We start from the raw sequence: 21,761 nt of genomic DNA on the forward strand, positions 1-21,761 counted from the left end.
CGAAAGTATTCACAGCGCTTCACTTTTTCCACATTTTATGTTACAGCCTTATTCCAAAATGGATTAAATTCATTATTTTCCTCATAATTCTACAAACAATACCCCATAATGACAATGTGAAAGAAGTTTGTTTGAAATCTTTGCAAATTTATAAAAAAAACACACACACACATCACATGTACATAAGTATTCACAGCCTTTGCTCAATACTTTGTAGAGGCACCTTTGGCACCAATTACAGCCTCAAGTCTTTTTGAGTACGATGCTACAAGCTTGGCACACCTATTTTTGGGCAGTTTCTCCCATTCTTCTTTGCAGGACCTCTCAAGCTCCATCAGGTTGGATGGGAAGCGTCGGTGCACAGCCATTTTCAGATCTCTCCAGAGATGATCAATCGGGTTGAAGTCTGGGCTCTGGCTGGGCCACTCAAGGACATTCACAGAGTTGTCCCGTAGCCACTCCTTTGTTATCTTGGCTGTGTGCTTAGGGTCGTTGTCCTGTTGGAAGATGAACCTTCGCCCCAGTCTGAGGTCCAGAGCGCTCTGGAGCAGGTTTTCATCAAGGATGTCTCTGTACATTGCTGCATTCATCTTTCCCTCGATCCTGACTAGTCTCCCAGTTCCTGCCGCTGAAAAACATCCCCACAGCATGATGCTGCCACCACCAAGCTTCACTGTAGGGATGGTATTGGCCAGATGATGAGCGGTGCCTGGTTTCCTCCAGACATGACGCTTGCCATTCAGGCCAAAGAATTCAATCTTTGTTTCTCATGGTCTGAGAGTCCTTCAGGTGCCTTTTGGCAAAATTTGCAAAGATTCCAAACAAACTTCTTTCACGTTGTCATTATGGGGTATTGTTTGTAGAATTTTGAGGAAAATAATGAATTTAATCCATTTTGGAATAAGGCTGTAACATAACAAAATGTGGAAAAAGTGAAGCGCTGTGAATACTTTCCGGATGCACTGTAGTATATGTGAACTAATTTAAGCAAAGTGACATCAGTTCATCGGGGTGGGGGGGCATGTACATCAACACAAAAGCCTGTCTTTTATTAATATTTCCACTGTCGCACAATGTTGCCTACAAGCAACATAAAATAAAATGATTTGATTTAGTTTTTTTTTTTCTTTATTCTATGCAAGAAAAGTAAATAATAAAAAAATACAATAAAAATTAAACAACGATTTCATATTGCGTGTAGCAGAGGGTTAAGGCTCAATCTTTTCCAGTAACAGGTTATTTGAGTTTCTACCAATTGTCATGTAAAATCAGGGTTCCCATGGGCATGGAAAATCTAGACAAATGTTATTTAAAATTGTAATTCATAAGAGTGGAAAAGCTGAGGAAATATCTATAGAGAATATAAAATTTCTTTTACTCTAGCTATAGTCAGCTCTAAAATATATTACCAGCTAGAAATTGCTCTTCGCGCAGCCTTTATAAAATGAATCTCAAAAATTATTATCCAGTAATCACTGACTTGAAAAGTCAAGTTTATTGGGTGTGCACATGAACACTTTACAATGAAAATACTTCAGTATCTCCTGCTGAACACAAGTTTCTATTAATAATTTATCATTTCATATTTTATCTATTTCAAGTAAACTAAAAAGCACGGCATTCTCCCTAAAGGAGCACTTCACTTTTGTGATTCATGGTCATGTGATTGAAATGTGTGTTGTGAGACTAAAGCACTCTCACTTTCCTCTTTCTCAAATACATTTCTTCATTGAGCCACAAGGTGTCACCAAGTAACACTTTATTTTAAGTATAACAATAGAATACAAAGAATGACCTATAATGTATATTCAAGTTACAAATTCATAGTGTCAATAGTAAATATTTTGCATAGGCAACTACATGTTTGTCTGTTGAAACAACATTAGTATACTTATAATGCTCATGTTACACATTTACTGCACATTATAGACGTTTTAAACTAAAAATATACACAATCTTACATTTTAATGACATTTTTGTCCACCTAAATCCAGTTTCCAGTTGGATACACTCTTAATGGCAACCTGCAAACTACATTACTCAAGTCAGTCATTATAAAATCTAGGATCAACTCAATGAAAAGTGCATTATATCTGATACCAATAGAGTAACAAAATACTAACTGGGATCAATCTCTAAGTAATCATGTATAAAAGGAATAATCTGGACTTTTCTCAGAACAACCTTAATTGACATCCCATTTGAAATAGATGGACGAAGCAAGTGATGTATATCTATATTCCACTGAGAAGAATAAAGACTGCTCTTAACCATTAACTATGAGGTCAAATATTTTGGTAGACAGGAGGTAACAAACCGAAAACATGTAGAGAACACAGTCTTGTGCTATTAAGTGGAACTTTCTTAAGTACATCCCCATAAAAACAGTTTTTAACCGAATAATTCCAGCGAAAACTATAATCTCAATGTCATGAACTTGACACCATAAAAATCAACTCTGTGGGTAAGTTTGCATCAGGATGTCCATAACATGCTCAATCTCATGGATTTCCCATGTGGCCTGACCAGAAGAGATTGAAGATGATGAGGAAGAGGACGCTGATGATGAGGAGGATTTGGACAGAGATGGCAGATACCGGACCAGCTCATCGGTTGTAACGGAAAAACCTTGCACTCCGAGAAGATTCACTTCTGGTTCAAACACAGACGTTTCAAAGTCCAGGAGGAGTTTATCTAAAGCCACATCCTGAGGACACCCAGGATACATCACCTCAGTTTTGCTGGATGATCCTATGTCTGATGTTCTCAAACTCGATAGTGGATACTGTGTGAACCTTCCATCTCCTATGACGTTCTCTATGGACCTGAGAGGAGCCCGCTGAGATACACAAGGCCCTTGACCGCCATCTATGACTGCATCTAGATCTTTGAGAATTGCAGAGATGGCTGAAGATAAAGAGAAATCCTCCTCTGAAGAATACAACATGAAATCATCCACCATATTTTCAGTGCTCAAGGAGTACAGAGGTGCATTATGAACAATTGGAGGGGACCCTAGGGAAAGACAGGGCTCCGGTGACAACCCTGTGGGAGTCTGTGATTTTGTGGGAAACTTTACATCGGACAGTGAGTCTACCTGCGCTCTGACTTCAGACTGAACTTGCCGCAGTGTGTTATTGATAAGAACAGAGCGCAATAAGCTGGGCTCCACAAGAGCCTGGTCACGGTGGAACTTATCCATGGAGATATCCAACACAGACTGCAGCTGACTTTCCCACGCAGAATCTCCACCATCGTCCTCCCTGTGGAGCTTACGCTTCTGTCCCTTGGCCACCATTTTACTCTGCAAAACAACAGTCAGAAGTTTAAGTTAAAGTTTACTAAGCAAAATTGCTCTTCCGAAGAATTTGTTTTGGTGAACTGCTCCTAACATTTAACACAATGCATTAAGCTATACAATATAACACAAAACTCACCATAAAATACAGTACAACACAAATTAGACATTATACACACAATAAAAAAAATCTGAGGTACAAACTACAATCTGTAATGTAACTGGAAATGATGAGGACATAATTTGGAGCTAATTGTTTTGCAAGCTAAAGTATGGATGTGTAATGATGTTCAGGACAGACATGAGATGAGAGAGCAACAACATTTAGTTTAAGGAGGATTATTCCGGGTTCAATACAATAAAAAGTAACAGTTCACCCAAAATCTCTCATTTACTCACCCTCATGCCATCCCAGATGTTACTTTTTTCTTCTGCTAAACGCAAAGATTTTATAATATTTTAGCTCTGTAGGTCCATACAAATCAAGTGAATGGTTACCAAAACTTTGAAGTTCCAAAAAGCACTTAAAGGTAGTATAAAAGTAATTTATAAGACTCCAGTGGTTTAATCCATGTCTTCTGCAGTAATCCAGTTACTACAGACCATAATATAACTCCTTTTTCACTGTACAAATTCAAGCTTGATTACACTTCCTAGTGCTTGACGCTTGCATTTGGCGTCATTTTTATATCACCAGATCTTGAATTTGAAAAAGCCTCAATAATTGTGTAATTTGATGCTATTGAAAAATGTTGCTGTTAATTTTAAATATTTGAAAATATTTTGTGTGAATTCACCTAAAAAAAAAAAAAAAAATATTCTAAACTAAAGTGTAAGAGCAGTGCAGATGTGTTAAGAGCTTCTGTATATGTGTCTCTTTACATTTAATATTGTGACATTACATATTTTAACCAACAGGTGGAGGCAAAAGACCATTTTTGTGTGTGATATGAGCCAGTTGGTAATGTGAAGTGAGTCCGCATCAGTCAGTGTTTATATTCAACAGCACTTCCATGATCGCTCGTATTACAACTATACTACTAAAGCTAGGAAATAGCCTTAAACAGCTTTATACCACGGGTCTGTTGAATGCTTGATTCTGATTGGTTCATGGACATTCTAATTTGTGCAATTATTTTTCAAGGAAAGGCACAGCTATGAAGTAGTTTCAGGTCTTGACTGCATAATGGGTCCATTTCACTTCGTCAAATTATTTCAGTTATTTCAAAGAGCCCTACAGGCTACCACAACAAAATAACCAGTTAAAACAAAGACATTGGTTGAAGTAAATCAGTTAAGAATGTCAAACAATGTCTAAAATATCCTACATTTATTTCAATTTAGGTTCAATTTAGTCGCAAGTTCGAATCCAGGGCGTGCTGAGTGATTCCAGTCAGGCTTCCTAAGCAACCAATTGGCCTGGTTGCTAGGGAGGGTAGAGTCACGTTGGGGTAACCTCCTCGTGGTCGCTATAATGTGGTTCTCTCTCTCAGTGGGGCGTGTGATGAGTTGTGCGTGGATGCCGTAGAGAATAACATGAAGCCTCCGCATGCACTACATCTCACTCAACGCAGTCAACAAGCCACGTGATAAGATGCACGGATTCAGTCACTACGCCGCCACGAGGACTTGGAGTGCACTGGGAACTGGGCATACCAAATTGGGGAGAAAAGTGGAGAAAAAAAAAAAAACAAAAAAAAAACAAAAAAAGAGCCCTCGCGCTCCCTCCTCTCCCCCGCACTCACACACGCTCACACACACACCGCACGCGAACGCACACACACTGGCACTCGAGTCGTGACCAGCAAATAGAGCCGCACCCCCGTGACTTGATCAGTACAACAATTTCTTAACTTTTAATGTTTCAATGTATTTCGCCCTAATCAACCTCACAAAGCTATAGTAGAAAGCACCGCACTCGTTGACGGATCGCGTGTTAGAGATGCATGTGGCGTTGATGGATCATGTGTGAGAGCTGCGTTTTGCGTTGACGGATCTAGGTGAGAGCTGCGTTTTGCATAAGACGGATCTAGGTGAGAGCTGCGTTTTGCGCAAGACGGATCTAGGTGAGAGCTGCGTTTTGCGCAAGACGGATCTAGGTGAGAGCTGCGTTTTGCGCAAGACGGATCTAGGTGAGAGCTGCGTTTTGCGCAAGACGGATCTAGGTGAGAGCTGCGTTTTGCGCAAGACGGATCTAGGTGAGAGCTGCGTTTTGCGCAAGACGGATCTAGGTGAGAGCTGCGTTTTGCGCAAGACGGATCTAGGTGAGAGCTGCGTTTTGCGCAAGACGGATCTAGGTGAGAGCTGCGTTTTGCGTAAGGCGGATCTAGGTGAGAGCTGCGTTTTGCGTAAGACGGATCTAGGTGAGAGCTGCGTTTTGCGTAAGACGGATCTAGGTGAGAGCTGCGTTTTGCGTTGACGGATCTAGGTGAGAGCTGCGTTTTGAGTTGACGGATCAAGGTGAGAGCTGCGTTTTGCGTAAGACGGATCTAGGTGAGAGCTGCGTTTTGCGTAAGACGGATCTAGGTGAGAGCTGCGTTTTGCGTAAGACGGATCTAGGTGAGAGCTGCGTTTTGCGTTGACGGATCAAGGTTAGAGCTGTTTCCCGGCTTGTATAGCTAATGCGCATGCACGTTCTAGAGTTGACTGACAGATGATATTTGTATCTAAAAGGTGATTGGCTCTTTTAACTGTAAGGCGGTACTTTCTTTGTACATCCGTTGACCATTGTGTGTTCAGAGCTCCTTGGCTGAGCGTTCCAATTCCTCCCATTTAAATAGACGTGGCCCATCTCTACTAAATAATCTCTGACAGAAGAAATATTTTGAGGGACAATGACCCAAATTGGGGGGGGGGGGGGGGAATATATAGGCATCTTAAATATTTAAATACACTTTTTGTTTATTAATGTTTTTAAGATTATGAATTCATGATGTACATTTTAATATTAAAATGTAATGTGTATAATATACCTTTTTGAGTGCAGAGTCTGAGTCCTAATTAGTATTGTAGGTAGCACTGTTGTTTGCAGTGATTGCCTTGATTGACAATTGATTGTAAAGTTACAATAATGCAACACATGAACAGTAGCATACATTACATGACAAGTTATATTTGTCCTCCTGTAAAGTTAAGGTTATTTAGCTAAAACAGTTAACAACACTGAATAAAATGTAAATATATTTAGGGTTTGTATATTTATATGTATTTGTATATGTATTTATGGAGTGTCAAGCTTTTTGTTTACACACATTATGATAATGTCAAATAAGACCCTATCTTATTAGATGTCTTATTTGATTGAACTAACAGAAATGATGCTACATGTCAGTTTACCAGTATTTTACCAGTATTACCAAAGCATTAATTCACAATTACTTACAAGAAAATTAAATATGGTAATAATAAAATAGGACAGAATAACAGTAAACAAAGATTAAAATAAGGTGCCAAGCAATGAATAAAATGAAAAACTTTTCTCCCACAAATCACAAACAGACAACAATTGTAATTCTGATGTAGTCTATCTTTTGTAATTAAAAATGAATAGACTGACACAGACACCCTGGAAAGCAAACTCGCTGGATGGTAGGGTTTTATTGTGAATAAGTTAGGCTTTACTGTCTCCCCGTTACTTTATTACCGCACTATACAGCAGCCTAAGTTTAAATCTGTAAGTTGAAGTTCAAGTGCTTTTATGATCATTTCTCTCCTGTGTGACGGGATGAAACGAAACAGTGTCTTTTGAACTGCAAGTAGGCCTAGGACATATGACATACATGACCAGAAGAAACACATATTAGTACAAATAACTACAGAACACTCCACAATACAGACAATACATACAATTTACAATTTGCAATGAGCTAGAACTATGCTAAAGTAAACTACATCTCTTTTTACTGTTGTGCAAGTTGCACATCTGCATATATTGAAGCGATGTAGACTGTACATTGTGAGGCTGGATTATGTTTTCTTGTGCAAAAGAAAAAGACAGGATGTAGAGGAAACAGAATATGCAAATTAATGTTTTAAAGATTCTAGTGTATGGAAACAGTACATGTGCATGTGTGTATACGGTGGTGGAGCGCAAGAGAGCCGCAAGTAATGGTGACAGTGCAAGTTGGAGCTGTCTGTGACGCTGAAGGATCAAGAGGAAGGCGCAGGTAATGGTGATGATCACGAGGAAGACACTTAAAACAGTGACAGAGCCTGTGTGAGCTGTCTGCAGCAGTGGCAGGATGAGTGATAGTCGAGTGAGAGCTGCCATTGGCGGTGGCAGGTCGAGTGAGAGCTGCCGTTGGCGGTGGCAGGTCGAGTGAGAGCTGCCGATGGCGGTGGCAGGTCGAGTGAGAGCTGCCTGCGGTGGTGGCAGGTCTGTCACCGAAAGATTTTTACGCCCTCTCTAAAATTATTCCCTTGCATGCGTACATACCCAGATTACACAATCCCCAGTTGATACATAACACCGGCCAATCTCAGTGGTACATCCCCATAAACAACTCTCATTCAGAAGTTTCAAATGTTTCTGTGTTGTTTTGTGGTCTGATTAATAAAACATCTGTGATGATCCCATCTGTATGAATGTAAGAGCTGCTTTTAACTCATGAAGAATACACAAAAAGCGAAAGCAACCAAGGCATTGTATTTATGACTAATGTTTACATTGTAGTCTGGCGGTGTGAATAAGTCTGTGCTTCATAATCTTACAGTATGTGTTGTTTATTGACCAACTTTAGTATATACACATAAAAAATATACTGTAAATTGACATTTGTGCTTTTTTGTTTTGTTTATTATGTTTGTTTATTTAGATTTAATGCCAAGTCAGCAACTAGGCTATTCACATGGCAAACAAAGGTTCGTCAATACATATTTGCAATATTAGATAAGACACTAAGTTTATACAAGATAAAAACTGTAAAATCTGTTCAGAAGACACTTTAAAAAAAAAAGTTTATTAAGGAAGTCTCTGTATAGAAGCGTTGTCTGATAGTTCCAAATGTTTTACAGTTCAATAGAATGTGCTTGATGGTCATAGGGGTTTGGCAAGGTATACATATGGGAGGATCTTCACCAGTCAGTAAAAACACGTGTGTTAGTCGGCATCTGGTAAACACTATTTGGTCACGCCTAGATTTAGAATTTTGAGAGTAGTTGCTTTGGAACCTGGGGTTTATTTCGTATAGTTTATTGCTGTTGCACTCATTCCATTCTGATTGCCACTTATTGGTGATATACGAGTTTATTAATGGCCTGAGGTCAGAGGGTGGTATCAGACAGTCTGAGATCTCCAAGTTTAATGCCTCTTTTGCAGCTGTATCTGCTTTTTCACTTCCTGCCAGACCAATATGTCCCGGGACACAACAGAAGATAACGTTGAAATTCTTCTTCTGTAATCAATGTATTTTAGTCAAACGTTTATGATTATGGGATGATCGGTCTCCATGGATTCAAGTGCTTGAAGGCAAGACTTTGAGTCTGTAGTGATTAAAACGTTTCGTCCTCAGCCTTGCTCAATGTTTTCCAGTGCCAGTAGCAGCGCTCGGGCCTCAGCTGTGAAGATAGAGCTCTGTTCTGGAATACGTATGCCATATTGTTGATCTCCAATCACTACTGCTGCTGCTGACACACTGTTATCCGTTTTGGATCATCCGTGAATACTGTACTATGGAGTGGGCGACTACATTTCAGTACAAGAATTCCTGTTGATACACGTTGGGGAGAGTTTCTGCCTTTTTTAGTTGTGCCAATGCCATAGAAATAGTTGGGTTTTTTCGAGGTCCAGGGCGGGACAGGCCAAAAATGATACTGTTTTATGTTGTCCAGACTGGTGTTCAAGTTCTCCAAGTATGGTTTAATCCATATTCCAAAAGGTGTGATCGCTTTAGGTCTAGCTTCATACAGATGAGAACATTCTGGTTGGAATACTGGTATAGAGGCCGGATTACTCAGATTTGCTTTGAGTTTGAGTGCGTATTGTAAAGCCAGTTTCAGACGCCTATTCTGGAGGGAAGATTCACCGGCTTCTGTATAAAGGCTTTGAATGGGACTTGTTCTGAAGGCTCCAAGAGCTAGACATATTTCCTGGTGGTGTATTGTGTCAAGTGTTCGAATGTATGACTTCCTTGCCTACACCTCCCATACACAGAACTCCCGTAATCCAGTCAGGATCTAATCATTGTTCTGTAGAGGCGTAAAAGAATGGTAGCGTCCGCACCCCATTTTGTATTGGCCAGGACTTTTAAAATATTCATTGTTTTAAAACATTTTTTCCTCAACATCTTCATATGTGGGATAAAGGTGAATTTATCATCACAGACAAGGCCTAAGAATTTGAAGTCATTCACTACTTTGATGGGTTCTTCCTCCATACTCAACTCTGGGTCGGGGTGTAAGGATCGGAGAAGGCAAAAATGCATACATACTGACTTTGTTTTGGAAAATCTGAATCCATTCTTTATTGAACAGTTGTTTATTTTATTTATGCATAGTTGTAGCTGTCGTACAATTATATTCATATTTTTCCCCCTATAGCATATGCATAGGTCGTCAACGTATAGGCTCCGAAAAATGTGGGGATCAATAACTTTGATTATACTATTGATTTTGATGCTGAACAAAGTCACTGATAGGATGCTCCCTTGTGGGACTCCCAGCTCTTGTACATGTGGGTTTGATAGTGTAGTTCCTACTCGAACGCAAAAACGTCTGTTTGTCAAGAAGTTGGAGATAAAGATGGGTAGGTTGCCTCTGAGTCCAAGTTCGTACAACTCTTTGAGTATTCCATATCTCCAGGTGGTATCATAGGCCTTCTCAAGGTCAAAGAAGACAGCTACATCATGTTCTTTTTTAATGAAGCTGTCCCGGACAAATGATTCAAGTCTGATGAGGTGGTCCAAAGTGCTTTGCCTCTTCTAAACCCACCCTGGTAATCACTAATCTTATGCTCTGATTCCAGAATCCATACCAGACGGTCGTTGATCATTCTCTCAATGGTTTTGCAGGGACAGCTAGTCAAGAGCTATGGGATGGTAGTTGTTTGTGTCAGGATGATCCTTACCTGGTTTGGGGATGGGAATAATTATTGCTTCTTGCCATGAAGGTGGTATATTCCCTGTTTTTCAAACATTGTTAAAAATCTCCAGGAGGAGTAGTAGTGTTGTATGTGGTAAGTGCTTCAAGAATTCGTAATGGATTCTGTCTGGTCCAACTGCGGTATTATGGGAACGTTTGATAGCCCTTGTAAGTTCCACTATAGTGAAGGGTTGATTATATGGCTCAGTGTTATTTGAGTAGAAATTCAGGAGTTTCTGTTCCTGTTGTGTACGTATCCTATTGAATTCTGGTCGGCAGTTGTCTAATGAAGTGTTCTTTTCGAAAGATTTAGCTAGAATGTTGGTTATTTCTTGGATCGTATTTACAAGAGTGCCTTGATGCTTGATGTGTCAAATTTCAGTTTCTTCATCTTTGTTTTTCATCTTACGAATCACGTTCCAGATTTTTGGTGATGGTGTATTTGCTGTTAGGTTAGATACGTATTTTCTCCAACTCTGTCTTTTTGCATTATTTATAATCCATCGTGCTTGTGTTCGGCATATCTTAAATCTTACCAGATTTTCTTCTGTTGAAGATTCTCTCCACGTTTTTCCGAGCTTTTATGGCTTTTTTGCTGTTGTCATCAAACCATGGGTTATGCCTGCGACTTGGTTTTGGTGATGTCTTAAGGACTGTATCATTTTCTATTTCTATCAACTTGTCTGTGAAACTTGTAACTGGGTCTTGGCTGTCTAGGGTTGCTGAATTAAGTTTATCGTAACATTGGGTCTGAGATACCTTCTTGAGATACCATCTTGCAAAATGATGTTGGATATTTGATCTTGTAGATGTAACAATTAGGGGAAAATGATCACTTCAACATAGATTGTCCCAGGTGCGCCATGAGAAATCAAGCAAGAGGTTTTGTTTATTATAATGCGTTACATTCATGACATAGTCTGGGTGTTATGAACTCAACTTTTTCCTATGTGCATTTTCAGTTTAATTTCATGCAACTCCATTGTGTTATTTACTTATATATATATATATATATATATATATATGTATATATGACATGCACAGAACTGACATGTCTAAATAAAGAAGAAACATACAAGTGTTATATCTCTGTTCTCCCCTTCATAGCTGCTTGACTTGGGCAAAATGTAGCTGTCACTTGAAAGATAAAACTTGAAAGAAAAATAAAATATTTGCTCTGGTAAGTAAACAGCAGTATAATTTTTTCAAGATTTATAAATAGGAACAAAAATGTTGCTGGCTTTTGTCGCATCCCACAGTGCAGCACACTGTCTGAAAGTAAATGGAATTTTGTTCACAAAGCCAGCACGGTCATACAGTGATGTCACATGAAACAATATGCTCATGCATTACTGTGAATTATAATATTTTTGGTATATGTACAAACTGAGTGTCTTATAAAGGAAATTAATATGATTAATAATAGCTACAGGAAATGACAAACAATACTTTATATAGGCCTCTGAATTATTATTATTATTTTTATTTTGTAATTGTTAATACTTTAAAGAAAATATGAGGAACAAAGAGACTGAAATTTCAGGTTAAATGACTCGTGTAATGATCACTTTTCTATTTTGATCTTTCATGCATGCATTACATGCAAGACAAAAGAAACTATAACAGAATACTGCTGTCTGATTTTAGTAAGCTGTACAATGCAAATGCATATATTACAGAACACTTCTCTAAAGTATATAGATAGAGCCCAGATTTGTATTATCATGAAGTTAACGTGGTCTGCATGAAAATAAACATAATAAATAAGACACTGACAAATCATCAGTAGTCTACAGATGTAATACATATGAGGTTAGACCAGGGCTCGACATTAAGCACTGTCATGTGCTTGTCCTTCGGACAAGTAAATTGGTCATTCACTTGTCTGAGTAAAAAAGTTACTTGTCCAGAGACAAAAACAAAAGAAAGGACGTAAGAAAGAAAAAAAAAGAAAAGCCTCCATCTTCATCATTTACACCTAAGAACCATTAAGAACACAGTGCAAAAAGACGGTAAATCATTTCTCACCCTTAAGCCTGTATGAATTTTTCTCTTCTGAGGAACACAAAATTAGATTTTTTGGCAGAATGTTAGTCACAGTCACTATTCACTGTCACTGCTTTTTTTCTTTCTTTTTTTCTATAAAATAAAAGTGTATTGAGACTGAAACTAACATTCTCCCTAACATCTCCTTTTGAGTTCCACGTAAGATACAAAGTCAGATGGAACAACATGAAGGCGAGTAATGATGACAGAATTTTTGGGAACTCTTTACAATAAGGTTCATTAACATTAGATAATGCATTAGCTATCATGAACAAACAATGAACAATATTTTACAGCATTTATCACTTAATGTTAGTTACAAAAAAAAAAAAAAAATACAATTGTTCATTCATAGTGCATGAACTAATGTTAACATATACAACTTTTTATTTTAATGTATGAAAATGTATACTGTATGTTGGAATTAACATTAACCAAGATTAATAAATTATATAAAAGTGGTGTTTATTGTTAGTTCATTTTAACTGATGTAGTTAACTATCGTTAACAAATGGAACCTTTTTGTAAAGTGTTACCAAATTTTTATTTTTGGGTAAATCATCTCTTTGAGAGTACAAGTCAGTTGCATTACAAACGGCTGTTTAATATTGACAAAATGCATTGAAAATGTTAACAGATAAAATCCTGAGAGAACCTTGCTGCTAAAGCAGTTATGTTGTATACTCAAAACAGATATGCATATTAAAGATAGATAATATGTTTTCATTGTGTGTAATTTATTCATGTTATAGTATTAATATTATTATAATGTATATTGTGTTATACTTATTAAAACTGACTGATTCACATGGCAGAGAAAATACCTCGGATACATACAGTAGATGGAACTCTAGAAAGATGAGAGATGTAACGGGTGCACAAGTCTGTTTTAAGCGTTTCTCTTCACTCTAAAGATGGTATTATTTAGTGTTTTTGCAATTTCTGCCTTCTTGCTGTATTATGAGGGAGCACCACAATGTGACGAGTCAAAATTAGTTCTCTCCAATGTTGTGCGCTTGCGATGAAGACTTCTTTGTTGATAATAAACAGGAGCAATAGTTTTATCGCATCCTTCAATTATAGAGATGTGGCACAACACCATTCGCATGTCCAATTAACAGGTTTATACCCGTTTCTATGTGTAAAATCTAAAGTTCATTAGATACGCGCTTCCCCACTGCTCGTACTCACAAGCTGCTGAAAGCTGCATCACGAGTGAAGGCGAGAGGGAGAGAGGGCGACAAGAAAGAGGGAATTCCCGCATTTTGAAAGTGAAACACGCGGGAATGATTACAATTTTCCAATTCCCGCAATCCCGCGCTATTGAGCTAACATTCGTTATTGAGATTTTAATCAGATTACTTGTCCGATCAGGCAAGTAAAATTCTATTTAACCTGCCCGTTCAAAATTTCCACTTGTCCCAGACAAGTGGACAAGTGTTAATGTCGAGCCCTGGGTTAGACTATCCAACATTACGATAAAATATTAAAAAGCGAGATGGCGGGGGGCCTGGGTAGCTCAGCAAGTATTGACGCTAACTACCACACCTGGAGTCGCAAGTTCGAATCCAGAGCGTGCTGAGTGACCCCAGTCAGGCTTCCTAAGCAACCAAATTGGCCCGGTTGCTAGGGTGGGTATATTCACATTGGTTTAACCTCCTCGTGGTCGCTATAATGTGGGGCACGCGGTGAGTTGTGCGTGGATGCCACGGAGAATAGTGTGAAGCCTCCACACGCGCTAAGTCTCTGCGGTAACGCGCTCAACAAGCCACGTGATAAGATGCGCGGCTTGACGGTCTCAGACGCAGAGGTAACTGAGATTCATCCTCCGCCACCCGAATTGAGGACTTAGAGCGCTTTGGGAATTGGGCATTCCAAACTGGAGAGAAAAATCACAAAAAAAAAAACAAAAAAAAAAAAAACCAGATGGCATGCTAACTCAAGCAATCCAGACTGGTAATGTAAACAATTATGTACAGAATGAGTGTTGTACATTCAAAGTTCACTATATTTTCATTCAGCACTAGTACAAATGTGCAAGAGAAACAGATAAGACATGCAACACACACTTACAAAACAGATAAAGGCAGCTGTTGTTTCAGTCAGCCATAGGTCTGAATTATTTCACTTTTTACAGTAACAAGAGGTAGCTATCTACCTGATTCATATTACCTTGTATGTAATGATTAAAAACACTCTGTTGTTCTCTGAAGGCGGAGAAATATATTTATTTATAATATATATATATACACACACACGTTCAACCATGTTTTATCTCACAACCGTTAAACAGACATATAGAAATATATCTTGATACTTCTCGACTAATAAAATGTGATTTATTTATTTTTTTAAGACTTGCAGTTAAAAAGAGGTAGTTTGATTATTCGTTTCCACTGGTAAATGTCCTTTGCCCATATCATTATGAAATAAGGTTCTTTATGAAACTTGCTGTTAGGTGAAGGATCCAATTTACTGATTAAGTTGATCTTTTCCTCAAAACACATTAATGAAACATTAGAAGTATCCCTAAAGTATACCCTTTTGTGTTTTCACAATGTTGTTGTCACAGTTGTTTAAAACGACTTTTGAGCTGTTTCCATCGCTTTGCGATTGTCCAAGAGAGAGATGGATTACATCATCGCTCGTTTACTCTTCCTTGCATTCCCAGATGTCATCCTCGAATTTTGCAATTTCTCAAACCGCATTCAACAACCTGAATATTGAGACCTGAATTTCACGACCTGAAATCCACCACTTTAATAATAAAAACTTGAATTTCACAACAATTTTTTTTTAGGTGAGTTCACACAAAATATTTTCAAATATTTAAAACAGCTAAATTTTTCAATAACATCAAATTACACTCAGTCTTTTTCAAGATCTTTTTCAAATTCAAGATCTGGTGATATAATTCTGACACCATACATGCACAGTGTGCTAGCTGGCACTATAGGAAGTGTAATCGAGCTTGAAATCATGATAGTGCTTAGAGACTGCAATAGCAAGATGTTCAATGAAAAAGGAGTTACAATCTGGTCTGTTCTCACACAAAATAGATTAGATCGCTTAACCCTGTCTACACTAGGTGTGTCCGTTGACGCTACACAATGCGCAGCAGTGTCTTGAGGTTGTCAACACTGGATGCGACGACATGAACGTTCCAAACCGTTTATTTGTGTTGTTGGCATTAGGAGCACCAACGCGTGCAGCAAAAAATGGAATGGCACACCCGTTTTACAACGGATCCTTCCAGTGTAGACAGCATCATTGATTATAATGGGTTGTATTGCTTTTGACCCGACGCGCCGCTCGTGTCCGGTGTAGACAGGGTGTAAGAAGATATTGATTAAACCACTGGAGATTTATGGATTACTTTTAAGCTGCTACAAAATTTTGGTCACCATTCACTTGCATTGTGTGGACTTATAGAGCTGAAATATTCTTCTAAAAATCTTAATTTGTGTTCAGCAGAAGAAAGTAATAGACATCTGGGATGACATGAGGGTGAGTAAATGATGAGAGAATTTTAATTTTTGGGTGAACTATCCCTTTAAGTTAAATTCACAGCATTTCTAGCATAATGTTGATTACCACAAAAATATTTGACTTGTCCCTCTTTTATTAAAAAAATAATAAAAGAATAATCATGGTTACAAAGGCACTTACAATGGAAGTGAATGGGGCCAGTCAATAAATGTTATAATGCACACCACTTCAGAAGTATATCCACAAGATGTAAACATTATATGTTTTAACTTGATTTTAGAGTGATAAGATTCTTTACTAACATTATCAGTGTAAAATTATATACAATATTACAACTTTGTTGTCATGACGACAAAATGCTGGTGTTACGGTTCAACTGGTTTTCATGTTATCTGGTTACCTTCTTCCATTTTACACCAGATGTGAACGACCGTTTGCAGAGTCGTCTATTCTGAAAATCATGCTTCTGACTCAATATTTTGCTCTCCGTTAAATGTAAACTTACTACATGATGCTGGCATCATTGGACAGATTAAAATAAATGGTATTATTAGATCAAACGGCAGAAGAACGCAAGATTTAAAAATATATAACCGATGTAGGAGAGTCGAACTCAGCCATCAATATTATCAGCATAACACTGTAGCACACTATCCATTTGAGCTACTAGACAGCAACAATTTAAGAGGGCATCTTTGTATTTATATGACTCATGAGTGTGTGTTTGGTTTGAAATTGCACATGTAATCCAAATATTATGATATCGCATAATATTTGGGTGCAGCACTTAGACGAGAAAATGATGTTCATATTTCATTCAATGTCATAATCGGACAAGACCATCAGCTTGTAAACTGAAGCAAGTTTACATGAACACACTTCTGGATTACATGTGCAATTTCAAACCAAACACACACTCAAAACCAGCGTTGGGTTACTCTAAAAAGTAATTAATTACCAACTACTAATTACATCTTCTACAGTGTAATTAGATTACAATACTTAATATTCTGTCTGAAAAGTAACTGCATTACTTATTACTAATTACTTTCTAAAACCCTTATCAACCTTGACCAGATGAAAAATTCAAGGATAGACATGAAACTGTTCTTTTATTTAAGAATTTAAAGGGGCAGCATTAAATTAGAAAACATATATTTTAACATTAGACATTACATTTCGATTTTAAATTCACTATTGTTTTATATAGAATTGTTCTATAGTCTATACAGTATTTAACACAATTACATTAGAAGTAACTGTAATTAAATTACTGAAAAATTAAGAGTAATCCCTTTTCTTTTTTAATGAAAAAGTAATTTACAGTAATTAATTACTTAGTAATGCATTACACCCAACACTGGCTTTTTTTTTTTTTTTTATCTTGCGTTCTTCTGCCGTTTGTTCTATTAACACCATTTATTTTAATCTGTACAATGATGCCAGCATCATGTAGTAAGTTTACATTTAACGGAGAGCAAAATATTGAGTCAGAAGCATGATTTTCAGAATCGACGAATCTGCGGCCGGTTGTTCACATCTGGTGTAAAACGGAAGAAGGTAACCAGATAACATGAAAACCAGTTGAACCGTAACACCGGTGAACTCTATAATTGATTTTATAACACTAAAATGTATGTAGAACAGACAGAGATGTTTCTCACACTAAAATCATGTTAACACATAATTTAACAGAAATTTTAATGTTTATGGACTGGTTCCATTCACTTCCATTTATGACTTTCTGTAGCCAATTATTTTTTTTAATTTTTTTTTTGTAAACAAACGAAGAGGAACTAGTCGAAAAAATGTTTTGTGGTAATCAACATTATGGTACAAATACTGTCGATTGATCTTAACTCTCATTGAAACAGTAACATTCCTTTCACAAACAACAATAAATTACCTGTATTGGAAAACTTACTGGAAAAACCGAAGTATTGCTTTTTTAATCGGAAATAATTAAAACACTATATCTATCAATCACTTCAACAACTGTTTATCGTGTCAAACAATAAAAATTGTAAATATAAATTATAGGTCACAAAACCAGGTCACCATTCATCCAACATTCACTAGACAGAGTATATTCAATACATTTGCCTTTCAGAACAATGATTAAATACTGAAGTATGAGTCACATTATGAATCAACATAAGCGCTTATTAAATGTGTTCCGTTTTCGCCTACTTAGCTTAGCATGTTAACTATCCAGGCAGTTTAAAAGTTTACCATCTGGATGACGTTTTTACTCACCTGTCAAATTTGGGAGCTAACTTCAGAAATCGATGTTGTTTCCGTAAATACAGAGATTCATTTGAACACTATAAATGTTACCGCTGCTGAAGTTTCGGCGGCCAAATTCGTTTGCTGGAATTTGTCGTCCCGCCAGTGAATCGGTCAGTTTCACGTCACGAACTACGCTCTGCAACGGAACTATGGGTATTGTAGTTGTGAATCTACCTACCTACAACTGTGGTAGGGCGTTTTATGCCATATTATATCACACTTACCTAGGCGAAAGCAAAAAAATCTTTAAACTGTTAATAATGCTTTTATTTAAACTCATAAAACATATTACATTAAAATTCCTTGGCCAATAACACAGATTTCCGTTCAATGTTTCTTAAGGCAAAACAAAACAAAAAGCTAGCAGTTCTTCAGTAAAATATCTATTTTTCTGTAACTGCTATGGTTATTTTGATTGAACCGATAAAAAAGTATGTGCCTTTATGTGAATATGTAAAAAGACCAGATGTTTGAAAAAATAATAACTATGATTAACTATAGGTATGTTTATTGCTGGTCAGCATATGTGTATATGTAAAAAATAAAAAAAGGCATTGGTAGATTAGCTATATTCTCCACAAACTCCAACTGTCTTTCCATCCCATTCAGAAGTGGAGAGGCACTTGACAAAGAAATGGCCCAGGTCAAATTTGGAGATAACTCTTCCTTTTAACATGTTCTCAGTTGCAATATATTTTTCTGTCAGAGGCTTGTCACCTGGAAAGACAACATCACAGGCATGAGCACACAGACAACAGCAAATGTCAGCATGTTTTTTATTTTACCCTATTCAAAATGTCATAACAATAGTGATATATCTTCTTAAATATATTTCTTAATAAACTGTTGGTATTAAAGATCCTAGTAGCAAAAAAAATCAATACAAACTAAAAATAATTTAAGAAAATAGCTATTTTAGGGATACAGGCCACATGTATACATTTAGTGCTCATTACCAGCAATGTGTGGAGGCATTACAGCTATATAGTCCAGTCCTGATTCCTTCAGGACAGTGTACATTCTGTCATGATCTTCCGTGACCGGCACCAGGCGAGGAGGAACTTTGGCACGATCCCACAGCAGGAACGCTGCAAAAGAGAATAAGAGATATGGCAAATTCTTCGTGATAGACAGTTACTACATTACTGTATACTATATATATCGGTATTCACACTCATGGAGTATAAATAGATGTGAATGGCTGAAACACCAAGGCATTCATACCTGACATGCATGCAACAACTTTACGGATTCCACGGGCTTTCATGACCTCCAGAATGTTCCGTGTTCCCTCAGACATCATCGTTGTGGGACCAGTGTCAACAAAAATTTTAAAAACAGGTAAGATGCACTATATTCACGTTTTTGCAGTTGACCATGTAAACAGAAATCGAAAAATAATATTCTATTAAAATATTTGAAGTAAACATGAAATCAAATTTGACCCTATTTATTTGTTATTACACATTCCTGTCTTATTGAGAAAAATTAATTGATGCATGATGTTCCAAAAAAAAATTATAATAATTGTCTGTCCAATCTTTCATCAAAACATAATAACTTCCTTCACATTGTGATGTCACACTGTGGTTGACATTTGCATCTGACCACCTCCACAACAACACATCAATGCCTACTTTACCTTAACCACTTCCTTAGCCCACCCAGTAGTGGTGAGCAAGTAGAGAGAGCAGGTCAGTCAAGAGCAGAGAGCCAATCATAAGGGACAAAACTTCACACGTCGTTACATTCTGAAATCTGTCAGACCTCAATTCATAACTTAAAGCAACTACGTGTTGCATTCTCAACATTGCTGCTAGGGGCACTATAGCAAGATTAGTGTGAACTGTCTGCTTCTAGGGTGTTTTCTCTTTCAACTGAACTACTGTCATAGCGGAGCAACAGTTTGAAGAGAATATTGCTGAACAATTAAGTTAAAGTCAATATATTTATAGCCACTTACAATAGTAACACATCCAGTTTAACGGCACAGACATTTAAAGGTAACTCTATCGCCCCCTTGAGTACTGAGGTATGTTCCCACCACGGTAACGCAAGAACGTACGTTAAGCTTGTTCAACCAGACCGCGCGTTGGCTATGCAGTGGTCAAGCGCTCGCAAATGTGTTCATGTACTTGCGTAGAGTCTGTTTAGGCCTTAACAGTGGTCGTTTACTGTCAAGTCTAAAAGGAGAAGCAGCACCAAAACTGAGCGTTTCTGACAGGGGGTCAGAATGAGGGTAGAAAATTATCACATTTTACAAATATATGTTTTTTTTTGTTGTTTTTTTGTGCAAAAAACTTTACTAATATTATAAGTGAACCTTAAGGTACATTTTAAAATAATTTAAAAAGGCATGTCATGACCCCTTTTAGGGTACTCTTTACTAGGTGAATTGTCTTTGAATTAGCTTTCAGTTTAAATCAACCCACTGAGATCATTCCTTGTCCCCAAAATAATGATGACTGCATCCTGACCCTCCAGGGTCTTCTTAACATCATCTTTGTTCAGAACATCTCCCACCACTACTCTGGAGGCTTTGTGGTCTGGAGGAAGCCTTGCAGGGTCTCTCACCAGCACAGTCACATTGTAACCTGGAACAGTAACAAGCTAAGACATGAGATGATCCTGGTAAGAAAACAGCAGTCGTTGAGCATTTTTCTTCCATTGCTATCATTTGAGGTCTTGAAATGGAAGACTCTTGTAATGTAAGTTGACACCCAAAAACGTACAATTTAGGTAAAAATAATGTGTGGAGCCAAACTGATCAACACCGCCCTCTCTGCTGCGTCATGATAAAAGACTGATAAGAAGGTTTACGCTTATCTTTACAAATGCATCATGCCTTGTTATGACTCAGCGGAATAGTGCTTTTGCATGACTAAGAAGTTTCGCAAACGTCTCGTGATCTGAATGCATTAATGCATTAATAAGTGAAAAATAATTTAAACAATTATTAAAAGTTAAGGTAAACATTTATCAAACTTTCTTATTAACCCATAGAAAGTGCAAGTTCGATATCGGTTTAGACCGTGACATTAAACTACAGCAACTCATACAAACCGTGTTATGCACTGTTTAAACATGATACAATACTCTACAAAAACAAAAGTCACATATAGGCTTGGCAAACGTCCACCTTTGCAATTAATATTGAGAAGAAAACAATATAAAAATAACAGCAATATCCCAAAAATCATTGTGCAACAGTTTACCTGCGGCCGCTGCAATAGGTAAGGTCGCTGACCCCGTCATCCCCGTGCAGCCGAATATTGCCACATTTTTAATGGCATCAGACATACCGGCGTATCGAAGGGCTCTTGGGCAATTTCTCCTTAAAATATAATCTATCCTGAAGTCCCACGCTCTGTAATATGTCTAGCTATCATTCTGATCTTGACCATTTATTTCAACGCTGTCATGTGGGTAACGCCTCTTTCAGGGAAAACTTAGCGAGTGTTAAGTCCCGCCCCCAATGTTCGCGTTGGTTGCTGCAGCTTTTTGAATGACTTCTCAACTGTCCAATCGTAGGCTGCTTTGTAGCAGCTCCAACCAACCATAG

General features: G+C 37.6%; 2 protein-coding genes across 2 annotated transcripts; both read right to left on the bottom strand.

Moving 5' to 3' along the window:
* Positions 1-1,510: 1,510 nt before the first annotated feature.
* sertad3 (SERTA domain containing 3) lies at positions 1,511-18,314 on the bottom strand. The gene is made up of 2 exons (XM_051723899.1): positions 18,167-18,314; positions 1,511-3,304 (listed from the first exon to the last, which is right to left on the bottom strand). Exon 2 carries the CDS (start codon positions 3,296-3,298, stop codon positions 2,453-2,455), a length of 846 nt encoding a protein of 281 aa, XP_051579859.1. The 5' UTR covers positions 3,299-3,304; positions 18,167-18,314; the 3' UTR covers positions 1,511-2,452.
* Positions 18,315-18,444: 130 nt separating this feature from the next.
* On the bottom strand, positions 18,445-21,761 carry LOC127455779 (flavin reductase (NADPH)-like). The gene is made up of 5 exons (XM_051723908.1): positions 21,415-21,761; positions 20,634-20,793; positions 19,424-19,515; positions 19,156-19,287; positions 18,445-18,916 (listed from the first exon to the last, which is right to left on the bottom strand). Exons 1-5 carry the CDS (start codon positions 21,497-21,499, stop codon positions 18,762-18,764), a joined length of 624 nt encoding a protein of 207 aa, XP_051579868.1. The 5' UTR covers positions 21,500-21,761; the 3' UTR covers positions 18,445-18,761.

Source organism: Myxocyprinus asiaticus, chromosome 18 (genome assembly GCF_019703515.2).
Source record: "Myxocyprinus asiaticus isolate MX2 ecotype Aquarium Trade chromosome 18, UBuf_Myxa_2, whole genome shotgun sequence".
Taxonomy (NCBI): domain Eukaryota; kingdom Metazoa; phylum Chordata; class Actinopteri; order Cypriniformes; family Catostomidae; genus Myxocyprinus; species Myxocyprinus asiaticus.